This window comes from Mustela putorius, unplaced genomic scaffold (assembly GCF_011764305.1).
Source record: "Mustela putorius furo isolate JIRA1106 unplaced genomic scaffold, ASM1176430v1.1 tig00000905_pilon_pilon_pilon, whole genome shotgun sequence".
Lineage (NCBI taxonomy): Eukaryota > Metazoa > Chordata > Mammalia > Carnivora > Mustelidae > Mustela > Mustela putorius.
Genome location: NW_025421511.1, coordinates 5,634,876 through 5,656,712, shown reverse-complemented (window position 1 = coordinate 5,656,712; position 21,837 = coordinate 5,634,876). Strand labels below are relative to the sequence as shown.

General features: G+C 61.4%; 1 protein-coding gene across 5 annotated transcripts in view; it reads left to right on the top strand.

Moving 5' to 3' along the window:
* ARHGEF10 (Rho guanine nucleotide exchange factor 10) overlaps positions 1-21,837 on the top strand; it is an 82,362-nt gene that overhangs the window by 36,229 nt on the left and 24,296 nt on the right. For 3 of the 5 annotated variants that reach the window (XM_045086174.1, XM_045086172.1, XM_045086173.1), the window contains 10 exons: positions 607-723; positions 3,175-3,289; positions 4,921-5,027; positions 7,609-7,686; positions 7,908-8,087; positions 9,522-9,638; positions 11,426-11,518; positions 14,968-15,138; positions 16,373-16,518; positions 19,056-19,231. In XM_045086174.1, the coding sequence (XP_044942109.1) occupies positions 607-723; positions 3,175-3,289; positions 4,921-5,027; positions 7,609-7,686; positions 7,908-8,087; positions 9,522-9,638; positions 11,426-11,518; positions 14,968-15,138; positions 16,373-16,518; positions 19,056-19,231 (1,300 nt within the window). The remainder of the gene's footprint in view (positions 1-606; positions 724-3,174; positions 3,290-4,920; positions 5,028-7,608; positions 7,687-7,907; positions 8,088-9,521; positions 9,639-11,425; positions 11,519-14,967; positions 15,139-16,372; positions 16,519-19,055; positions 19,232-21,837) is intronic. The other 2 variants (XM_045086175.1, XM_045086176.1) reach the window with 2 other exon arrangements.

Here is a 21,837-nt window from a genome sequence, read left to right as displayed (position 1 = left end):
GCTCGCTGAGTGCTCTTGTGCTTGGCGAGTCAGCTCGGGGAGGCTTTAGTGAACACTTGCATCAGGCGTCTTTTCCTGGGTCGACACAGGAAGCATTTGCGGAGAAGCCCTGAAGCCTCGGTTTCTGTATCGGAGATGCGCGACCCCGTGGGCAGTGCCTGCAGGAGTCCTGCCCTCCCCTGGCCGAGACGACGTGACGTCAGTTGGAGACTTAGAAGTCTGTGCTGCCCGTTCCCAAATCACGACACCCTGTGTGTAGGGCAGTCTTGAACTCGGGTACCTTCTGCCTTGGTGCTGACCCAGAAGAATAATTTTACACCTTTTCTACTTGCATGTTGGGTCATTTTAATGTTCTCAGAATGCACAGGAATGAGGTTCGAGAGGCTCCAGTGCCCGTGTTCGCTTTTGTCTGGTGTAAAAAAGTCCCCAGTCTGGCTCCTTCTTCCCCCACATTTGTAGCTCTCGGGGGTCGCTGGACCAGAACTAGGGGCTCCCCGTGGGGCGCGGGGTCCCCGGCCGCCGCCGCCGCGTCCTGCCAGCGTAAGACTGTGTCTCAGGACGGGAAGGCGTGCGTTTGTGAACAGCTTGTGTCTCTTTGTGCTGTAGCTCTCCCATGACCTAGCCCGTTTCAAGGAGCACTATGAGAGCAAGATGAGAGCTTTGATGGCCACCGCGGTGGGGGCCGCAGAGATTCAGCAGCTAAAGCAGAGGCACGAACGGAAGGTAGGGCGGCTCGTGCTTTCACCAGCTGCGTGGGTCACGCGTGTTCGGAAACAGGCCAGGCTTCCCGGGGAGGCCGCACGGCCGCGATGTTGGCCCTTCCTAACCATTCTGGTTCCCAAAGTGTGGTCCTCGGCTTCCAGAGGCCACCACGGCCCGCGGAGGGGCTCCCACTGTTCCTGAAACGCTTTTACCCTCCTGTCTGTCTGGTTCTCTTCCACGCGGACCGGAGTGTCCCCCAGGCTCCGTGGGGTGTCACCCCCGCCCGGCCCCCAGCCTGGCCTGACCGGCATCCCCTCTCCCACACGTATGCAGCCGCGCCGCCTGTCGGGCCGTTTGGGAACTACAGGGATTTTCCCTGGACGTGCTACTTCCACGACCCAGAGCAGGTTTATTGTTATTTCTAAACGAGTGTTCATTGAAGCTTGATATTTTTCTCAACGTTAACTCTCCATCCAGTCAATGTAGACCCGTGAGGGCCGGGTGGACAGAGCTCATGGGGCCCTCAGTACTTTTACGAGTCTAAAGGGCCCCCGAGACCCAGGGGCTCAGGAGCGGCTGGGTTTGAGCGAGGTGGCAGCCGTCCCCGGAGCTGTGTTTTGAAAGGGCACGGTCAAGTACTGCTCACGTCCCTGTCCCGCGTCCTGCCGATGTCCTATGGTCTGTCCGTGAGTGTCAAGTGACCTCTAACTCAAAACAGACGTTCACCTAAAAGTGTCTTCCGTGAGAGTCGCTGCTTGATTCTGGAGCATTCTTGTGTCATGGGCCTCCCGGAGCAGGAGCAGGAGCAGGAGCAGGAGCCTTGGGCTGGTTCCTGTGCAGAATGTAAGGCAGCAGGTCATGTGGGAGCGTCAGGGGCCTGGCGCGATTCCCCAGAGCATCATGAGCTCAGTCATTGGTCACGGGGGAGGCGTGATGGAGGCCAGCTTGGTGGAGGAGTTTGGAAGCTTGTGCGCCGGTAGGGAGTGGTCCGGGTGAGCAGAATGACTTTGGGAGCAGGGAGTGATGCCGTGGTATGTAGTTGGGGCCAGGCCAGGCTGACCCCCTTCATCCAGAAAGAGGCAGACGTGAGGATGGGTTGGGGGCCCTGGCTCGGCTTCCGGACTGCTGGCACGGGCATTGCGGTGCCCTGGGTGCTGGGGCTTCGCTGCTGCTTGAGGACTAGGTGCCGTGCAGGCTGGTCGCCTTCAGTCGTCTGTTTGCAGTTCTCTGATTCTTGTCCGGGGGCCCCTGACCGGGGTCTGGTAAAGATCGAGGCTTAGCAGTCCGGCACGGGGTAAGAAGGGGGCGGTCCCGGAAGGCGGTCTGGGTCGGGAGACGAAGCAGAGGCGCCCCACAGGCAGACGAGCCATGGGGGTCGTGAGCAGGAGGTCCCAGCAGCCAACACAGGGGAGGTGCTGCGGCCGTGAAGGGCACGTCCCCAGGAGGGGAGACCCGATGCAGGAGTCAGAGGGGCTGCGGTGGCCGTGCCCTGGGGTGGCTGGAGCAGGGTCCCGCCTGGCGAGTGTGGACAGGGCTTGGCTGCAGCTGGTCGAGGCTCGGGGGACTAGAAGACAGTCGGGGGCAGCCGGGGTCACAGTGCGTGTCCGATACCAGTGCATGCCCCTGGGGAGGCACCCAGGCTGTGGCGATCTGGCCCCAGGGGCAGGGAGCTGGAGACAGGGTTGCAGTGTGTCTAGTGTTGGGGGAGTCGGTGGGAGGACCAGGGCGGCAGGCAGTGTGGACCGGACGCTGGCTTGTGTGGAGGGGGACATCTGGGTTTCTCTGAAAGAATCCCTGGGAGCCCAGTGGTGAGTACCTCGATCTCAGAGTTTTCAAGAACAAGGAAGGTGAGAAGGCAGAGCAGCTGGTCGTGGCCCAGAGCCCCAACGACCGGTGTGTGCTGCTGGGCTCTGGGTTCAGGGAACCGGAACGTCTACACGGCGCTCTGGTGGGAAGTGGGGTTCTGGCTTCCCATGGGCTGTCCTCCCGCTGTGACCGCTCACGCAGCCTGTGTGCACCCCTGAGCCGATGGCCCTGCCTCCCGGGGAGCTTAGCAGACAGCCGTGGGCTGTGTCCTGCGTGTGCTGGGACCTGGGCCCTCTGCGTGACTCTGTGCCTCCGATGCCTGTGGGGCTGTGAGTCGTCCCCGGAGCTATGGGATCGGCCTTGCACGTGGCGGGAGGAGGAGGGGCTGCTAGTCCAGTTCGCTTTTCTTTCTTTTCTATTAAACACACAAAACATGGCCCAGGCCATGCGTGCACACACGCACACGCATGCACACGCACGCGCATGCACAATCGCACACAATCGCACGCGCATGCACATGCACGCGCACGCACAGCAAGCGAGCTCTCCCTGATCACAGAGCCGACCCGAGGGGACGTTTTAATTCTTGACAGTATTCTTTTAAAATAAAAGCAGCAAGTCGATTTCGTCGACGCGCGGCCTCTCACGTGTTCCCTCCTCCGGCAGATGCAGAGGCTCATGAAGGCTGCCAGGGAAGGCACGAAGGACGGGCTGCAGAAGACGAGGGCCGCGGTGCGGAGGGGCCGCTCCCTCATCCGGACCAGGTCCTTCCTGGCTGCAGGTGGGGAACCCCGAGCCGGGCAGGGCGACGGTCTGCGGGACCCCCGAGGCGGGTGGCTGTGGGTCAGGTGCGTGCCTGAGCCCGACGACCTTAGTCACCCAAGCTGCGAAGCGGAAGACGGGACTGAGTTGGTGGCTCTTACGCTGGGCGTGGTCGTGAGGAGGTGGGAGCGTTTAACCCATCCCGCGCACCTGACGCCATGGCCCTGGGACTGATCCGTGGAACCCGAGGCGGGGTTCCGGATACCAGAAGGTTCTGTTTCTGTTTCTTGTTAAGACTTTATTATTTAAGGTCAAGTTTAGATTCACAGCAGCCCTGAGCAGAGGGCGCAGAGAGGTTCTGTGTACAGCCTCCTCCACGCAGAGCCCCCGACCCCAGCAGCCACATCACCGTGGTGCGTTTGTCACCTCTGATGAGGCCACGCAGCTTCCGTCCAACATGCCACGTTCTGTGGGTTTGGACACAGGCCGGTGGCCGGTGCCCGCCATTACCGGGCCATGCAGAGGGGCATCATGCCCTAAGAATCTCCTGTGCTCCGCCGGCTTATCTCTCCGTGCGCTGCACGCCCGGCGGCCTCTGCTCTTGTCACTGTCTCTGTGGCTTCATGTCCCCAGATTGTCGGAGTCGGAGCCCGGCCGTGTGCAGACACCTCACACCGACGCCCTTCACGTGGGCACACGTCTGTGAGGCACCCCCACGTCAGTTTGTGACGCGAAGGCTTTTTTCTCTGCAGCGCTGGACACCACCCACTCCGGGTGGACCACAGTTAATGTGTCCGTCACCTCCCGAAGGGATTCTTGGCGTCGCCAAGCCCGGGCCGTCAGGAGCCGGCCGCTGGGAGCTCCCGTGGCAGGCCTGTGTGGGCCCAAGTTTTCAAGTCCTCTGGGTCAGGATCGAGGACTGTGGGGTCGGACTGTGTCACCTTCTGTGAGAAGGCACCCGACTGTCCTCCAGAGTGGCTGTGCCCCGGCAGCCCGGCCGTTCACGGGGGCTCCGCAGCTCCGCACTCTGGCTGGCCCGGGGTGAGGCCCTCGCTGCGGACGTGAGCCCTACTCACAGAGTGTGGACTCCGCGGGCTTTTGCTGTCTCCTTACGGACACTTCTGTGCAGCCGGGTGTGCAGCTCTGAGTTCCATGGTCTTTGGGCTCCCGCTGCTGTGGAGCCCTTGCTGTTCTGGTCTCCAGCCGGCACAGCCGAGTGTTTAGAGATGCGCCGAGTTCCGGTCCAAGCGCTTTGCTGTGGTGGGAGCTCTGCTTCCCGGAGCGCAGGGCCGAGTCCAGAAGGACGCCGAGTCTGCCTTAGCTTCCGCTGGCGAGCGAGCGTGGGCTCTCCGCGGGCCTTCGCTCTCAGTGCGGCGTTGCCTAGGTCAACACGTGGAAGGATTCAGAGGTGTTCAGAGGACACGACTGCCTTTTAAAATGAAACTACCACGTATTGAAAATTTTAGGTGTCGACGGACGCTGTGCTCCTCGGGTGGGAAGGGTATTTTCTGGGCACGTCCAAGTTTCCATTCAACCATGGCCCGATGGAACCTGAGCACGGAAAACCAAAGTGCCCAAAGCCGGGATTCGATGGGTTTTGTTGTTGTCACCATGCTGTCGCGTTATGACCGTTTCTGATTTCTTTTTAAGATCACAGATCCTGTCTTGAAGAGGAGCAGAATTTATTTATCGATGTTGACTGCAAACATCCGGAAGCTGTCCTCACCCCCATGCCTGAGGGTCTGTCTCAGCAGCAGGTAGGGTGGGGGGCTGTGCCGGCTGCTCACCGAGCTTGGGGTCTCCCCGTCAGACCCCTGCCGTCCCCTGCCTGCGGCCCCCGTGGGGCCTGGACACGGTGTCCCTGGCCCACGAGCGTTTGGGGCACCACTGCCAGAGTAAGCGGGAGACGGGTGTGGGCGCGATTTATACCGGTTCTGACAGGGACTTTAGCTAGAGACGCTGGGCGAGCGTCGGCCAATGGCGCGGACGTAGGCCCCGCACGCAGACTTCCGTAACCGATGAAGTCCGTGGGGTGTCTGCGATTTTAGCCTCTGGAAACAGGTAGCAGAGGGAAGAAAACACGGTGGTGTCTGTTAATGATCTCTGGCTAAAAGGAAGAGAAGCCTCCCGAGTGTGGAGTGGAGCTGGAGGTTCCAGGGGGCCCTTGGGCTGTTCTCCGTGGGGTCAGTGTGATGCCCGTCGTGGGGACACGCAGCATGAGGTAGACACATGTGCACAGTGGTGTGGGACGGAGCGGTGTGGTGACCGTGCTGGGGTCGCAGCCTGGACAAAGAGCCACACTGGGCGGATGTCCGTGGCCATCAGCCGTCCCCAGACTAGGAAGCAAACATCCCACGGAGTTAAAGGTGAGCCCGAGCGTGGGGCTGGCAGGCCGAGGAGGCGTGTCCGTGGGTCATGCGGCCCCGTGAGCGCGTTGGCAGCGGAGGAAGACCCGGGGACAGTTGCGGCTGCGTGTCACCAAGTCCTCGCACATCCGTCCGTATCACGCACACGTCCCGCGGGAGGTCGCCGGGGCTCCCAGGAGGCCAGCGGTAGGGGTGACGCCGTGCCCTGGGCACCGTATGGCCCCACACCTGGGCCAAGTCTCTGATCCCCAAACCTAAAATCTTCAATCCTGAGTCTGTTGGTTGGGTGAGCCGTAAGCGCCCTGCTCTCTGCGGTGCTCCCTGGGGACGAGCGGCTGCGATTCCCGCGCAGCAGGTGCCGGCCGGCCCCGTTCGTGGCTCACCCACCGCTGTCCAGCCTCACCAGCTGGAGAGGGGACCGGAGTTCTTGACAACACCTTCCGTGTCCCTTTGAGGTCTGTCTGCCTGGGTTCCCTCACCCACTCTTATGCTGTGTGGGGCTCTGGCCACTGATGGGGTCTCCATGCTCATTCCTGGGGGGATACAGTGTGACTGGGACTTGGGTCCCCTTGTCGGAGGACACGGGGTCCAGTGGAGAGGGATGAAGCAGGGCCCTCCCTGATGGCAGGCACAGGTTGGGCACCGTGATGTAGCCGGGGACGGCTGTACAGGGGACGTGGGGCCTGGCCTCTCCGAGTTCTCTCGGGACTGTTAAAAATGTCTGTAGTTTCCTGGGTTTGACCCCAGATTTCTACCTGAGGAGACTTGGAGCATCTGGGAATCTGAATTCAGGGAAGGGACGGTGGAGACAGGTCGCTGCTCGTCCGGGGAGTGACTGGGCGGTGGGGTCTGGCCTTCCTCGTGGCGCTCAGACTCCTGACCGCGGGGGCCTCTCTCCACCCCAGACCTTCCACGCCGAGTGCGGCCCTGACCTCCTTGCGTGACCGAGGAGCACTGGTTTCTGTCTTAGCTTTGTGGGTTTGAATGGTCCTTTTTGTGGAGAGTCACTCCCTTGTCTATCGCCTTTTGTGGGACGGTATGGTCCTGGGACATCCTCTACTGCCAGCTCCCCATGGTGGGCAGTGCCGGGTCCGGCCATGGGGGGCGCTGGGCTCCGTCGCCAGCCTTGTGCGGGCGCTGCGGGGCGAGGGGCGGACGGGGCCAGGGGTGTAGAGGCCCTGCTGGTTCTGTGCTCATTCTTCACTGCTTGGCCAAAGGAACTTGCCAGACTCTAGGCTTGATGGCCCCGCCAGGCGTCCAGCCTTTCCCAGGAACCGCGCCAGAGGCGCCGTCCCCTGGGCGCGACTGACCCGCAGCCGTGAGGGCGACGGGGGCGGTCTTCATCCCTTTGCCGTGCCCTCCGCTGCCTGGCTGTGCTCGCTCGCGAGCTGTTGAGCCAGAAGGTCTCCTCTTGTCTCGGAGGCCGATTCTGCTTCCACAGGTTTGCGGGAGCGACGTCCCTGGATCGGTTTGGGGAAGCGATGCCCCTGGATTGGTTTGCAGGAGCGATGCCCCTGGATCGGTTTGGGGAAGCGACATCCCTGGATCGGTTTGGGAAAGCGACGCCCCTAGACCTGTGATGCCACCCGCGGGCTTTGAGTCAGGGCGGGAGCGGCTCTCAGGCTTGATGTGCTTGGGGAGCTGCCGCAGCCCAGCCCAGCGCAAGCCTGGGAGACTCTGCCCCACGGCTCCCAGCGGCTGGCGTCACTGCTGCAGTGCGGCCTGTCCCGCTGTCCCTACCGTTCACAGTTTGAGGCTGGACCTATCCCGTGGCCGTGGCAGTGGGCCCAGGAGGTCTGTGCCCGCGGGCGCCGTCCAGCACACCCTCAGGGCCGGGCGGTGACCTTGCTTCCCGCGCCGAGGACTCGGGAACAAAGCAAAGCTCGGAACAAAGCAAAGCTCGTCCTGCACGAGACGTGACTTTTCCGTTTCCTGCCGTGCTCCGCTCACTGCCGTTTCCGCGTGTCACCAGGTTGTGAGAAGGTACATCCTGGGCTCCGTGGTCGACAGCGAGAAGAACTACGTGGGCGCCCTGAAGAGGATTCTGGAGGTACGGACGCGTCGTGTCGTGGGGACGTGGGTGTCACGGGCCTCGTCCGCCCGTGCGGGTTCACGCGTGCCCACGCGCCGGGACGGGGTCGGCGTGGCGGGACCCCCGGGAGGCGCGGAGAGCCGCGTGGCTTGCGTGAACCGTGACTTCTGTGAGTGGGTTTCTCCGCGTGTCTGCGATGCGCCCTCCAGCGTCCGCGCCGCCCCCCGTGTCTTTGCCAGCAATACGAGAAGCCGCTGTCGGAGATGGAGCCCAAGATGCTGAGCGAGAGGAAGCTGAGGCTCGTGTTCTACCGCGTCAAGGAGCTGCTGCAGTGCCACGGCATGTTCCAGATTGCGCTGGCCAGCCGCGTGGCCGAGTGGGACTCCGTGGAAACCATCGGGGACGTCTTCGTGGCCTCGGTAGGCTGCTGCGCCCCGCCCGTGCCTGTGCCTGGGGGAACACTCATGCTGGGGGTCCATGTCGGCAGCGGGCCTGGCTGCTCTCTGTGGCCACCGTGGCCGGGGGGCTCCGGGACACATGGTTAGGCGCTGTCCTGAGGCCGGTGGGGTGTCCTGGAACGGGCCAGCTCTGTCCAGTGCCACTCCAGGCAGTTGGAGTGTGGTTTTTGTGGCCGAGCTGGGGCTCTGTGGAGGGTGCCGCTCTCTCCCGCCCAGCCCGGGGCAGCTGGGTCTTGCCCTGCTCCCTGCCCCACCAGGGTCCGTGGAAACTCCCCACATGTTCACTCCAGCCAAGGCTCTGGGGCCTGGGGACATGTGATTGTGATGCTGATGCAGTCTTGAGGCCGCTGGTGACTCAGGACGTGGCGACCCACGTTCACGTTTCGTGGCGGGGGAGGAGTTCAGCTGCCTGGAAACCAGCAGCCTCCGGTGTGCACCGGCAGTTCCGAACCCTTTGTCTTGGTCCGTTTGTGAACTCCGTGTGCTGGGCTTACGAGTGTGCTGTGTAGACGGGGAAGCCTTTATCTTTCCCGCAGAACAGCGTGGGCTTGACGACGTGCCGAGTCACGGGCCGCCTCGAGCCCCGCGCAGGAGCAGAGCTCTCCCTGCGGCGTCTGCCTGGTGCCCCACAGGCACCTCGCGGAGAGCAGAGAGAGCAGAGACAGCACGGTTGCGCGGCAGTTGTGTTTTCCGGCTGTTTTATGTGTTGGTCTCTGCATTGGCTCTCACTTCTTGAAATATTTGTCTTAGTAACTTCTTTAAAAGGAAGAAACACCTTAAAAACTGTAGTTGATTTTTATACAGAAAGCATTTTTTTTGGTCAGTGATAGTTGCGTCAGACCCGGATGGATCTTACTGTGTATCTTGGGGATCTGTGGGATCTGCGGAGAGTCCCAGCAGGAGGCCTCTTGGCGTTTCTAGGGAAACGGAAAGGGAGCGGCGTGGCCCTCAGCCAGAGACGCAGGAGGGATCGGTGCCCTGCCTCCCCCGCAGCGTCTCCGGGAACCTTCAGGGCCTGCCAGTCAGGTTGTTGGGGCCTGTGGGGTGGCCCCCCCAGAGGTGAAATCCACGGAGCGAGGACCGGCCGGACATTGGGGGCAGGTGTTGGTTGGGGCTGCTGCTGAGCTGAAGGCCGGACCGTCGGGGGTCTGAGCCGATGAGCACATCGGGCAGAGCGGGGGGAGACCGACCATCTGTTCAAACAAGTCCTAGCGAGTTTGCTTAAAGAAGAAAGGACATCACACGGGGTCGTAAGGAAGCGTGTCCTGTAGAAACATCCCAGCGACTGAGGGGTCCCATCTGGGGCGGGTCTCAAGTGTTCTCTTCTGTCCCACAAGTGTGAGCCTCTGGGCTCTGCACGCCGTTGACGGTTTTCTGTTCTCTCTGGTGTTTCAGTTTTCCAAGTCCATGGTGCTGGACGCCTACAGCGAGTACGTGAATAATTTCAGCACCGCGGTGGCAATCCTCAAGAAAACGTGTGCTACAAAGCCTGCGTTCCTCGAGTTCTTAAAGGTTAGCCCTTGGTTTTTCTTCCCATTCTGGGTTTTCACACCCTTTGATAACGCGTTCCGTGGGCACATGCTTCGTGGTGAAGCTTTCATGCATGTTGCCTGTAAACGTCGAGAGTCACGCAAGCTTCGGTACCGAGGGGCTGGGTCAGAGCTGGAAGCAAAGGTGAGTCTTCAGGGGTGGCAGGGCTCTCGGGAAATAACCTCCATGTGCACCCCCGGGAGGGGTGCGGAGGGGCGGGCAGACGGACAGCTAAGGTCCGATCGCAGAGGAAGCTGCCTTGGGATTGGGGTGGAGACCCCCCAGGCCCCTCAAGTCTGAGCAGGGAGCTGATCCCCGAGGGATGAGCCCCCCGTGGGCCGTGGGCTCTGTCCCTGCTCCAGTGAGAGGCAAGGTGCCTCTGATGTTGACAATACGCAGTTGACCTGGGATATTTGGCCCACGGCCCCTCACCGTGGCCAGCCACCGACCCCAGACCTCACGCGCACGAGGCCCCAGCTCCCGTCATAAACCCTGAGCCGAAGCTTGCTCCTTTCCTTGAACTGAATTCTCGATCTCCTGCCACCATAGGGAGCGGACGCGGGTGCCACCCTCGCCAGCCGGTTACGCTCCGGTCAGCGTTAGTGGGGGATCCTGTCAGTCCCCGCTTCATGGGTCTCGGCACTCGGTGGTCTCTCTGTATCCCACGTGGCTTCTGGGGGAAGGACACACAGATGGTCAGGCGGTCACTTGCTTGGAGGAGGTTGTAACCATCTTGTGGAGGTTGTCCGCCGGGGGGGCCAGGGGCAGCCCCCGCCGCCAGTTGACCGCGTGCCGGGTGGCTTGGGGGCGAGGTGTGGGTCATCCTGGTCCACCCGGGAACCAGTCTTAGGGGGCTGAGCCGCCCTTGGTGGTGGTGGGGCTGAGCCCTCGCTCTGCCATGCGGCCACACCGCTGCCCTAGCCGGAGACCCCATCCCCGTGCGGTGGTCCGGCCTGCGGCGCATCCCTCCCTGGCACACGGAGGCATGACGAGGGACTCGGTGGCCCCTGCTGCACGGTGGTGGCAGCCCTCACCCCAGACGTCCTCTGCCATGGCTGCTCCTGGGGCAGCTTCCGTAGGACACAGACTCAGGGACAGCCTGCCCTCCCCACCCCCTCCCCCGAGACCCTCCCCCCAGAACCAAGCCTGGCCGGCGGCGGCTGCTGCGGAGAACTCGCCCAGAGCTGGGCCTGGCTGCCGTCCAGAGCCCTGCCGACTCTCGTTTGGGGTTCTGTGCGGTTTTTTTCTTCTCCTTTTTTTTTTTTTTTTTAACATTTTTTTTATTTAAGAGAGAGGAATAGAGATCACAAGCAGGGGAAGAGGGAGAGGGAGAAGCAGGCTCCCGCTGAGCAGGGAGCCTGATGTGGGGCTCAATTTGGGACCCCGGGGCCAGGACGTGAGCGGGAGGCGAATGTCCAACCGACAGAGTCTCCCGGGAGCCTCTTTTTCTCCTTTCTGTCAGCGCACTTTCGGGTGGCTGTAGCGTCTCAAACTGCCAGTCCCTAGAAGGCCGAGATGCGTCTGTAGGTGGACGAGCCCCGCCTGGGGGCCGGGCGCCCTCGGGGAGCATTGAATGCCAACCTGGGAGATTTCCACTCGGAACCGGCCCCCGCGCGCTCTGGCCCTCGGAGGCGCGAGCACGCGGGCAGTGCCGGGTGTGGGGTTCTGCAGCGGGTCTGCCGCACGGTCTCCGTCGGGTGAGGGCAGCCGTGGCCCCGGGTGGGGGTCCCTGCCGGCCGCAGTGCGAGAATCCGGGCTTCTCCCCACAGCAGTGCCAGGAGTCCAGCCCCGACCGCGTCACGCTCTACAGTCTGATGACGAAGCCCATACAGAGGTTCCCGCAGTTTATTCTGCTGCTGCAGGTAAGGACGTGCCCTTCCTGGCGTCCGCCCGCGCGCCGCCGCTGTGCTCCTGGCCCCGTCTCCAGGCTCCTCCCTCCCCGGGCGGTTATGGCGGGCAGGGTTGGGGCTCCCGAGTGTGGACACGGCCCCGGGCCCTCACCGGCCCACTCCTGCATGGGCAGACGGGGCGGATGCAGGTTCCCCAGGGACAGAAAGGAATCCGCCCCGTCCGCAGCCATCAGGGTCTGGGTCTAGGCTCAGGTGGGAAAGAGCCCACCCTCTGCGGCCAGAGGGCACGGGCGGGCTCAGGAGTCTGAGTCCAGACTCCGTCAAGCCGAGCCTGTTGTAAACGTGGTCCACAGACGGTGTAGGGAGCAGAGACGCCTTGTGGAGAGGCTCACCCGTGGGCCCGACGTGGTTGGAAACTAAGCATATTCAGATTGGTGCCTGTGTTGTTTCCAACAAATCCGGTTTTGGGGCCAGATGTGAGGCACCGATTCCGTGGGACGCTCCGTCCGCGCACACGCCTCGCCCTCCCCACAGCCGGGGCCCCGCCGCACGGAGGCGGACAGCCCACGCCAGCCCCCGGGTGTGGGTTCCACCGATTTGTCAGGCGGCTCGGCATGGCTCGTGTCTGGGGACGCAGGAAGGCGGACTGGCCCCGCCCTCGGTGACGTCACCTAGGCCCTCGGTGACATCACCCAGGCTCCTTCCCTTGAGGTTACGGCTACGGCTGTGACCGACCAGATCTCTGTGGAACGTGTCCTCCCAGACCGCGTCGTCACAGAGCTGTGAGAAGAAGGACACGCACCCCAGACCGCTGACATCTGCTGTGTCCGTGGCTGGTCTCGTGGGGCCGTTAGTCTTTGTTTTCCACGTCCGTGTTCTAGCGAGCGTCCGTCATGTACGTGTCCGATCCAGGTTCGGGTTCCGTCGTGTGTGCTGGAGGGCTAATAACAGAAGCCGTCAGGATACCCAGAAAATGTGTTTGATTCACAGCTGCTCGTGTGGGCGGCCCCAGGCGGGCAGTTCGGTGAGGAAGGAAGGTGGAGCCAATTAGACAGTTCCTTCTTTAGCTAGAGCGGGACACAGGGACCAAGGGCAAGAGCATGACCTCCCTGGGATCGTGTGGAGCACGTTCAACCTCACGTGCAGACTGTGCTGGTGCGTGCTGGTGCGTGCCTGGTCACCCCCGGTCACCCCGTCCACGGCGCGTGCCGAGACCTGCTGCGTTTTCACGCCGCACTCGCGGAAGGTTTTTGTTCTTCGTTGTTACAGCTGGATGTGGTTTCCAATCTCGTTTGTCAGCCTTTGGTTAACTGTTAGTAAGTCCTGGTAGACCTTTGGCCCAGGTATTACCAAAATAGGTATTTTTAGAAGAGGTGCGAGGGCTGTGGGGAACAGAACAAAAACACCAGAGGACAGGCTCTGCGCCTCATGGTGCCTGAGAGCAGGGTCGTGGTCTTGGGTAACATTTCTCTGATTCTGGTCCAGGAACACTCGTTTAACAGCTTTTCCCCGTGGGCTGAGATCGGTCCCTCTGTGGCTCTTCCTCCCCGACCCCCGCCCCGTCCTCCTGGGACTCAGGAGCCTGACCTGAGACCTCCGGGATCCCTGTGAGTGGCTCCCCTGACAGGTTGGGGGGCTCGGGGTGGGTCTGGGTCTCAGGAGAATGCATGGTTGGACGCAGAGTGTGCAGTCTGGGCGGCTGGGTCATGCAGGGGCTCCGCTCCCAGTACGGGTGCTCCCGGGAGCTGCTGCCTGGGGGACCGCGGGGGCCGGCGGCCGGGCTGGAAGACTAGACCGCGTGTCCCCTCCCTTCTGAGTCTGCTCTGTGCACGCAGGGAGGGACGGCGTGCGGACCGGCGTGCTTCCTCCCTCTTCTTCTGGCCCATCGGGAAGCCTGCTCTCCCTGTCTCTGCGCCGACCCCAGCTCTCCTGGGGCATGTTACTGGTAGCGCTGGGACCCCCCAGGCTTCCCTGACCCTTGGTAAAGCTGAATGGCCCTGGCTTTTCTGGGCCTGCTGGGTTGAGAACATGGTCCCGTAGGAATGTTTATCTCACTGTGTCCCACTGCTGTTATCTGTCCCATGTTGGACCAGTGGGACTCACGGTCTGGACGGAGGGACAGACGTCCTTTTTCCCTGCATGGTTGTGTCCTGACTGTGGTTGGCACCGGGGCCGGCCCTGCCAGCTCGCACCGTTGGAGCAGGTGGCATTCTCCCGAGGAGTCTGCTGCCTCGAAAGGATTCAAGTGATGCGTAGGGACACGGGCGTGCGGCAGGGTCTGTACAGTGACGCGTAGGGACGCGGGCGTGCGGCAGGGTCTGTACAGTGACGCGTAGGGACGCGGGCGTGCGGCAGGGTCTGTACAGTGACGCGTAGGGACGTGGGCGTGCGGCAGGGTCTGTACAGTGACGCGTAGGGACGCGGGCGTGCGGCAGGGTCTGTACAGTGACGCGTAGGGACGCGGGCGTGCGGCAGGGTCTGTACACGTGACGCGCGTAGGGACGCGGGCGTGCGGCAGGGTCTGTACAGTGACGCGTGGGACGCGGGCGTGCGGCAGGGTCTGTACAGTGACGCGTAGGGACGCGGGCGTGCGGCAGGGTCTGTACAGTGACGCGTAGGGACGCGGGCGTGCGGCAGGGTCTGTACAGCCCACGCAGAGTGGAAATATGTCATCGCTTCTGCAGGTTTTTTCCTTCAGATGAAAAGCAGGTGGAAAGGTGAGGCAGGCACCGTTGAATTCCGGCATCGGGGGGCCGGGTGAGAAGGGTGCTTCCAGACACGTCTGCTTCCGTCTGCAGGAGTCCGTACGTGGCCTGTGTGAGTGAGCGGAGACCCACTCCGTGTCCGGTGTCAGAGCAGGGGGACGGCCCGTGACTGTCCCACAGATGCTGCTCCTGAAAGCCGACTCCCGTGTTTGACACGTGTGGTGCCACTTTGTCGGTGATCAGACTGTCGGCCCCTCCTGGCAGCGCCCTCTTCCCGCTGGGAGCCTGCGGATGCGTACAGAGGGTGTCCGGCCCCCGGGAGATTCGGCTCCTCCGTGCGGGGTGAAGGCACGGGAGGAATGCTGCCGACTCCGTGTTTGGAAGCTGACCTCCGGGGTCCGTGGGTCCGACTGGGGTGGAGAGAAGCAGGCTAGGAGTGACCCTGAGCATGGTTATGGAGGGCGGGTGCTTCTAAGATGTGGCACGTTCATATTTATGGTGCCCTGTATTGGGAAATGCTGGTCTTTTCCATTAGCAAAGCCATTTAATAAGTTCCTTTAGTTTGTGCAAAAGGAGCCGTTCCCGTGTGTGGCCAGATCGTGAGTCACTGGGCTGCGCCTTCTCTCCCAGTGCTTATCTTACCCTCCCCCGACGGAGTGTGTGAGCCTCACAGCCGCTGGCTGAGAGCACATGTGGGCCGCGGTCCGCCCCCGCCCCGGCAGTCCCGTGACTCCTCTGACGGTGCTTCTCCCCCAGGACATGCTGAAGAACACGTCCCGAGGGCACCCGGACCGGTTGCCCCTTCAGATGGCGCTGACCGAGCTGGAAACCCTAGCGGAGAAGCTGAACGAGAGGAAGAGAGATGCCGACCAGCGCTGTGAGATCAAGCAGGTCGCCCAGGCTGTCAACGAGAGATACCTGAACAAGGTTGAGCGGCCCCCCAGTCCGTGCGGGGACCTGCTGTGCCCTGGCTAACACGCCACCCTTCCTTCCGACACTCGCTACTCACCTTCTGGAAGCTTTGTGCTGACGCCCCGGCTCCGGCCCTGCCTCCGAGGCCGATGGAGGGCATCCGGCTGGTCGGGCAGGCTTCCTCGGGGGAGGGGCCTCCCGCCTCTGCGACAGCCTTGCGGGGTCTGAATCTCGCTGCCAAAAGGCGGTGTTTCCGCTCAGAGGGTCACGACCAAAGCGGAGGGGGTCACATTCGTTCTCACCTGCACCTGTCCGTGCTCGGACTAAGCTATGGGAACGGGAAGGAGCCGCGGCGGGAAAGCAGTTTCTGGGCAGAGCTGCGTTTCTGCTCTATGCGGGCGAGCCCGTCCGGGGACAGCAGCCTGGGCGGACGTGGACTTTGAACCTGCTCACAGCCCCGGTCCACGGGGAGAGGTTTGGTGTTGAGTAATTCCGTGTCGTACCTACGTCGCTAAGGTCATTTCCGCTTCTGTCTGTAGGGCCAGTGTCCTCCCAGTGACCCCCCGAGGGTTCACGACGAGAACTTTAATGCGTTTTGAGGAACAGGTTTTTCCTGACTTTCTTAATAATTTGATTAGGAATTTCTGTGAGCTGAAGGTAGCATTAAGCGCCGGGGACGTGGTTTAGGACCCTGCTTGGCTCTGGTAACAGCGCTTGCAGACTTGTGTGGGGCCCCGAGTAAGGCTGACGAGGAAGGGCTGCGTGTCCCTCGCTGGCGATCCCGTGCCTGTGCGCACGGCCTCGTCCTCCCCGTGCACATGTCGAGAACAGACTGACAGTGAGGACGGCCGGCCGGCCGCGGACGAGAGTCTCTAAGGGCTGGGGCTAGTACTCGGGCAAGTTGTTTAAGGAGAAGGCGTACGGCTGACGGGTGAGAACAGGTGGGCCCCCCGTGCCTGGGTCCGTGTCTCTCGGCTGGAGGAGCTGTGTAAGGGCTGTGGTGGTCAGACTCCCCGCACTCTAGGTAATTCCAAACACTGAAACCACAGAGTAAAAAGCTGCTTTCAGCACTCCACGCAGTGCACGCATACAGGGTGATCGGAGGTGCGGCAATTCTCCGTATAGGGGAAAACCTGCAAAGCCTTGACGCTCTGTGCTCCTATATTTTGCAAGACTTCCGCTCACGCTTTCTGTCCTTCTGACGACCTCGGTTGCGGGGAGCGCGTCAACTGTGACTTTGAATGTTCAGCTTCTCAGCAGCGGGAATCGGTACCTCGTGCGGTCGGATGACATGATCGAAACCGTGTACAACGACCGGGGAGAGATCGTCAAAACCAAGGAGCGCCGTGTCTTCCTGCTGAGCGATGTGTTGATGTGTGCCACGGTCAGTGCACGGTGAGCGGGGGCCTCACCCAGGGGTCCGCTGAGCGCCCACGTGTGCACCAAACCATGGGCTGCTTGAACTCGTGCTCTGAGTGGCAACAGCATGGAACTGGCCCGTGAATCAGGGCTTCCTCTCCCAGGGGGCCTGGGTGCTGGGCCTCCATGAGCACACCCCTAGATCAGAGCCAGCATGATGCCTGTGGGCCCCCCATGGTGGCCGGCCCCTGGTCCCGTGCAGTCCCAGCACAGGTCTGGGTGGGTGATCCTCCAGGGGCTCACCCGGCATGGCCCGATTCCAGCCCCACCTTCTCAAGGCTCTGGGAAGTCACCCCGTCTCGCTGAGCCTCATGCACACACTCTGTAGGGTCCTGGCGGGGAAGCTGGTGATCCCTGGGACTCTGGGGGTCCCGCTGAGGAGCACCGTGAGACATGTCAGCCTGGCGCCCGGCACGGGGCTGTCTGGTTACTGTCAGTGTTTGTTATGGTTCCTCCTCGTCCTCAGTGGCTCTGAGACAGGTACAGAGTAAGTCTGGAAAATATGCCCTTTTTTTTTTATGTTTTATTTGTTAGCGAGAGGGGAGACAGCATGAGTGGGGGTGGGGCAGAAGGGGAATCTCAAGACACCTTGCTCAGCTTAGAGCCTGGTGCGGGGCTCGCTGTCACGACCCCGAGATCATGACCTGAGCCAGAACCAAGAGTCGGTTGCTTAACCGACTGAGCCGTCCGGCCACCCCCAAATGTGCCAGTTTTAACGACAGCCCCGTGTCAGGACGTTGCTTGATTCATACCCAAGGCTCAGCCTTTATCGTTAAACTTGCCGTGGCCACACTCGGACCTCTGGAAGCAGCCACGCTCGGCGTGGTTTGGCCACTGCCTTCACCTGCGTGTGGAAAGGAGCAGGTCACTGAGGCGTGGGCTGAGCCTGGGGGCCTGGAGAGGTCTGAGCAGTACGTCCCGGCAGGGAGTGCCTTCTGCTCCCTGTGTTCCCACCCCGAGAGCCACTTCCGGCCACACGGAAGCTAACGGCACAGACTGGTTTCCAGGCCTAACGGTGCAGGAAGCACCCCCTCCAGGGGAGGCGGTGAGCTCTCCGCACACACTGGAAAGATGAGGTCACACAGTGAAAGGACTTTGTGGACAGCGAAGCGCGGCGCACACGTGGGTGTTTCCTGTCCCACGGGTTTGCTGTTCGTAAGCAAGCTTTGTCTGAATGTAGCGGGACGGCTGCTCGCCGTCCTGCGGGGTCCCGGGGGCGGCCCAGGTACATGCTCCAGCACATGCCCCTCGGTCAGTTTGGGTCTTTGGAAAAATGTTATGTCATTTTTAAAAACCTGAAGCTGATCATATACTTCCCAGATGAGCAAGAAGTGGACAGACCCTTAGAAAGGGGGTTAGCCGTGGTCACTACCAGGGTTGTTCCTCAGAGTAACGCCCCGGGCCGTGGCAGGGAAGCCAGGTTCCGACAGCCTTCTACGAAGTGAGGAAACGGGACGCTGTTCCGTGGCCAGAGATGTTCTGAGCGACACTCCCGGGAGGCGGTGCAGGGGGAGCCACCTCGGTCAGGCCCCGAGGATGATCAGAATAGGAAGATTCCCCCAAACCTCAGTAGAAGTGAAGATTTTAGATTCAAACACAATGAGTAGACATTGGGGTCGAGTTCTTGGGCTTCTCCATTTTTACGTCCAGAGCCCGCGGAGCCCCTAGAGCACACAGCGTCTGCGCGTAGCCTTCTCCTCCTCCCCCTTGGCCTGCGGACCAGACGTGGAGAAGTAAGGTCTTCCAACGTCACAGCGACGTCGGGCAGCTCGGGCACCAACATGTCCAGCGTTTCGGTTGGAAGTGCAGCGTCTGGACTTTTGGTTATTCCTGTGTACATTTTGACTGGAAAAGATATGTACATCTTGCAGGAAGCAAACTGAGACAGTGACCAGAAGTGGGGAGCAGTGATTGCCCCTGCTGGGGGAAGGGGGGCTTCCTGGCCACGCGGAGGACCTCAGGTGGCTGGCGGCCTGGCAGCCCAGATGGGTGCTGGTCACGCAGGGGTTTGCTGTCGTATCTTCCCCTACGGAGCAGGTGTGGCTCGTGGGGTCTCCGCACGTAGACCTCATTGTGTGGCCCAAAGAAGAAAATAACCTGCACAGGTCATGAGATTGTTTTATTTAATTTTTACCTACATATTTTCATCACGGAGCCTGATGGCAGGATGTGACTTTATTAGACGAGGTTCGCTCTCCCCGGGAGTAAAGCGTTCCGATGTGAAGCGGACATTTCCCCGATAGCAGCCTGTGCCGGAGCACACGAGCATCTGCCCAGCCGTCCGTCAGGCAGCCTCCGGCTTGTCCCCTTTAAGCATTTGTGGAAACGCGGGAGCTTTTGGGAGATAAGCCTTCCGTCTTCCCCCGTCCCCCTAGATTAGGCAGTGAAGGGTTCCTGCCCTCCCCTGCGCGGTCCCGGGGGACCCAACGGTGTGTTTCTCGCCCGAGTGTCAAGGGCGACAGGTATCCTGACTTCTGCGGGGAGGGATGCTAACCCGCGGCCTCCTCTTTCAGCACCGCGGACAGCAACGCCCTGGCGTCCCCCGGCCGGAAGTACTTGTTGAAGTGGAGCGTCCCTCTCGGACGCGTGGAAGTGGTGGAGTATGGCAGCAGCGACGGGGCTGGAGAAAACAGGTGCCCGCCCGTGCACCCCCCAGAGAGCCTGGCGGTGGTCGCCAACGCCAAGCCGAGTAAGTGACACTTGACTCATGTGCGTGTGTCTTGCGGCCGCGTCAACACCAACCTCAGAGGCCGTTTGCTCGGCTTCCGCAGCGTCCGGGGCCCCCGGGGGGTGGTGGGGCTGTTGGACGAGACCGTCCTCGGAGCCCTGTTTTGCGCCGGCTGGTACACGTCGACGGAGAGCCCACCGGCCCCTCATCTCTGAGCCCACCTCACTGGCGTGCGCCCTTTGGGTTAGCAGGGGAGCCGCATCCTGTGGGACGCGCCGTCTCCCCAGGTCTGTGATTTCCGTTCTGCGTTTTCCCACTCAGCAGGGAGGGCGCTACCTCCCGTCTCCCGAGCGTGCGTGGACGTCCAGCAGCGTGGGGACCTCGGTCGTGGGCGTGGCTCTGCCGTGCACCCCGGCATGGTGCAGCCCCTGCTCTCCCGCAGCTCCCGGGGAGGGAGTGCCGGTTGCTCGGCCGAGACGAGCCACGGGTGTCCTGACACTGGCAGTGCTTCTGCAGCTGTGTGACGTGTGTGGTCTTTATTGCTGAAGGGTCTCGGGACTGGAGAGTTTGAATGTTGTAGTATTCCTGACTTTCTCCTACCATCTCTCTTTTTTATTTTATTTTATTTTTAAAGATTTTATGTGTTTGACAGAGAGAGTTCATAAGTAGGCAGAGAGGCAGACAGTGAGAGGGAAGCAGGCTCCCCACTGAGCAGAGAGCCCGACTCGGGGCTCGATCCCAGGACCCTGCGACCATGACCTGAGCCGAAGGCAGCGGCTTAACCCACTGAGCCACCCAGGTGCTTCTGTCTCTCTTTTTTAATGCAATTAAAGCCTGGCTGAGTTTCACCCTGGCGCCGGCCTCTGCCCCAGGCGTGGAACACACAAGACAGTGAGCGGGGACCCGCAGTCGGCCTTTTCATACATGGAATGAGCCTTGATATTAAATGTTCGTGCCGTAAATATGTGGGACAGCCTCTCTGAAGACTTTGTTTCTGCGCGTTCAGAAGGAGGTGCCTTTAAAGCCCGCAGCTCTCCCGGCCTCTTGGGCCCATCCGCTCGGACTCCCGGAACAGGCCTGAGGAGCATCAGGTCTTATAGGCTGGGAGGTCTCCCGTTGTTCTCACTCATGTGACGGTAGCCGTCGGTCCCTCAGGTGGGGATGAGCCTGGAAGACCGCGTCCCCAGGCCCCGTGTTACGGGTCCTATAGTCCTGAATCACTGACCGCCAAGTCCTTATAGGCATGGCCGATGGGCTCCGTGAAAAATCAAAGTCCCAGAAGGTGTCACAGTTTCCATGGCGGGAATGTCCTGAGCGGGCGGGGAGGGGGTTCTCCCAGACGGACGCGGGTCTCCGGGATGTACTCACGTTCCACTTGCGAATCTCGAAAGTTTGGAAAAGTCCATGTAAATTGCTTGGCCGAATTGGGTGCAAATCCCAGGTGCGTCTTGGTTTTGCAGACAGCACCGTGCCTTCCTGTGTTTGTAACAGCAGCAATGTTAGAAGGTATTCGCGGGTGAGATTGCCTCCTTGTGCTTGAGTCACCGCAGAGAATCACTGACCCGCGGCTTTGGTCGTAGAAGGGACACTGGGCAGTACAGCATCGCTACGTTGTCTTACTTGAGTTTTTATTCATAACTTCCATGGAGCTAACACAGAACGAGATTCGAATCCGTTAGCAGCATGGGAAAGCTGACCCTGAAACAACTCCGGGGTGAGGGGCAGCAACCCCCGTCCGTTGAAAATCCTCATCCATGATTTGACTCTCCAAAAACTTAACAGTGAAAACCTGCTGTCGAGCGGAAGCCCCAGTGAGAGCAGGAGCAGCTGGCGCACGCCTCGCACGATACACGGATCCTGTCCTGTGTTCTCACGGGACATCAGCGAGGGGACACACAGCGTCAGAGAGGACATGGTACGACACGCTCCTGGCGCGGCCGCAGGTCTATCAGAGCAACTTGCGTAGGAACGGACCTGGACAGGTCAAAGCCGAGCTGCTCACGGTGGACCGGCCCCGGAAGAGCAGACACGGGCGCCAGAAACGTTCCCACGAGCTTCTGTCGGTGACGGCAGGTGCAGTTCTCATTGTCAGCGAGAAGAAAATGTGTCCTTTGGGAGAGTGTCGGGTTTTCTTCGTTCTTCAGTTTAAGGAGGAGTTTGATGTGACATCCTAAGTTCAAGAGACTTGGGAGCGTGCTTGGGGCCGTACACGGTTGTGTTCTGACTTGCCCTGACCTTTCCCGTCACTCCCAAGAAGCAAGCGCTAGCCTCGTGAGCACCGTTGTTCGGGGGCGTCTGTGTGGACACCGTCCTGAGGAGGGGGGTGAAGACCAGACCCGTCTGCCGTCCACTGAGGTGTGTTCCACTCCGTGTTGCCGGTGGAGGCCGCACGTGGGCGTCACTTGTGTCACCGCCCGTGCTGTGGCCCGTGCACAGGCGTGCACCCTCTTTCAGTGCGGCCCGTTACCGTGGTGCCTTACTTTAGGGACTCGGGGTCCCGGTAACGGAGGGGTGCGCGCAGACGTCATCGGCACCGAGCTATTCCTCGTCCCCTTCCCACTTCGGGGCTGGGCGTGCGGTGGGCGCCCCGTGAGTGTTTGTTGGGCAGATGAAAAGAAAATTGGAAT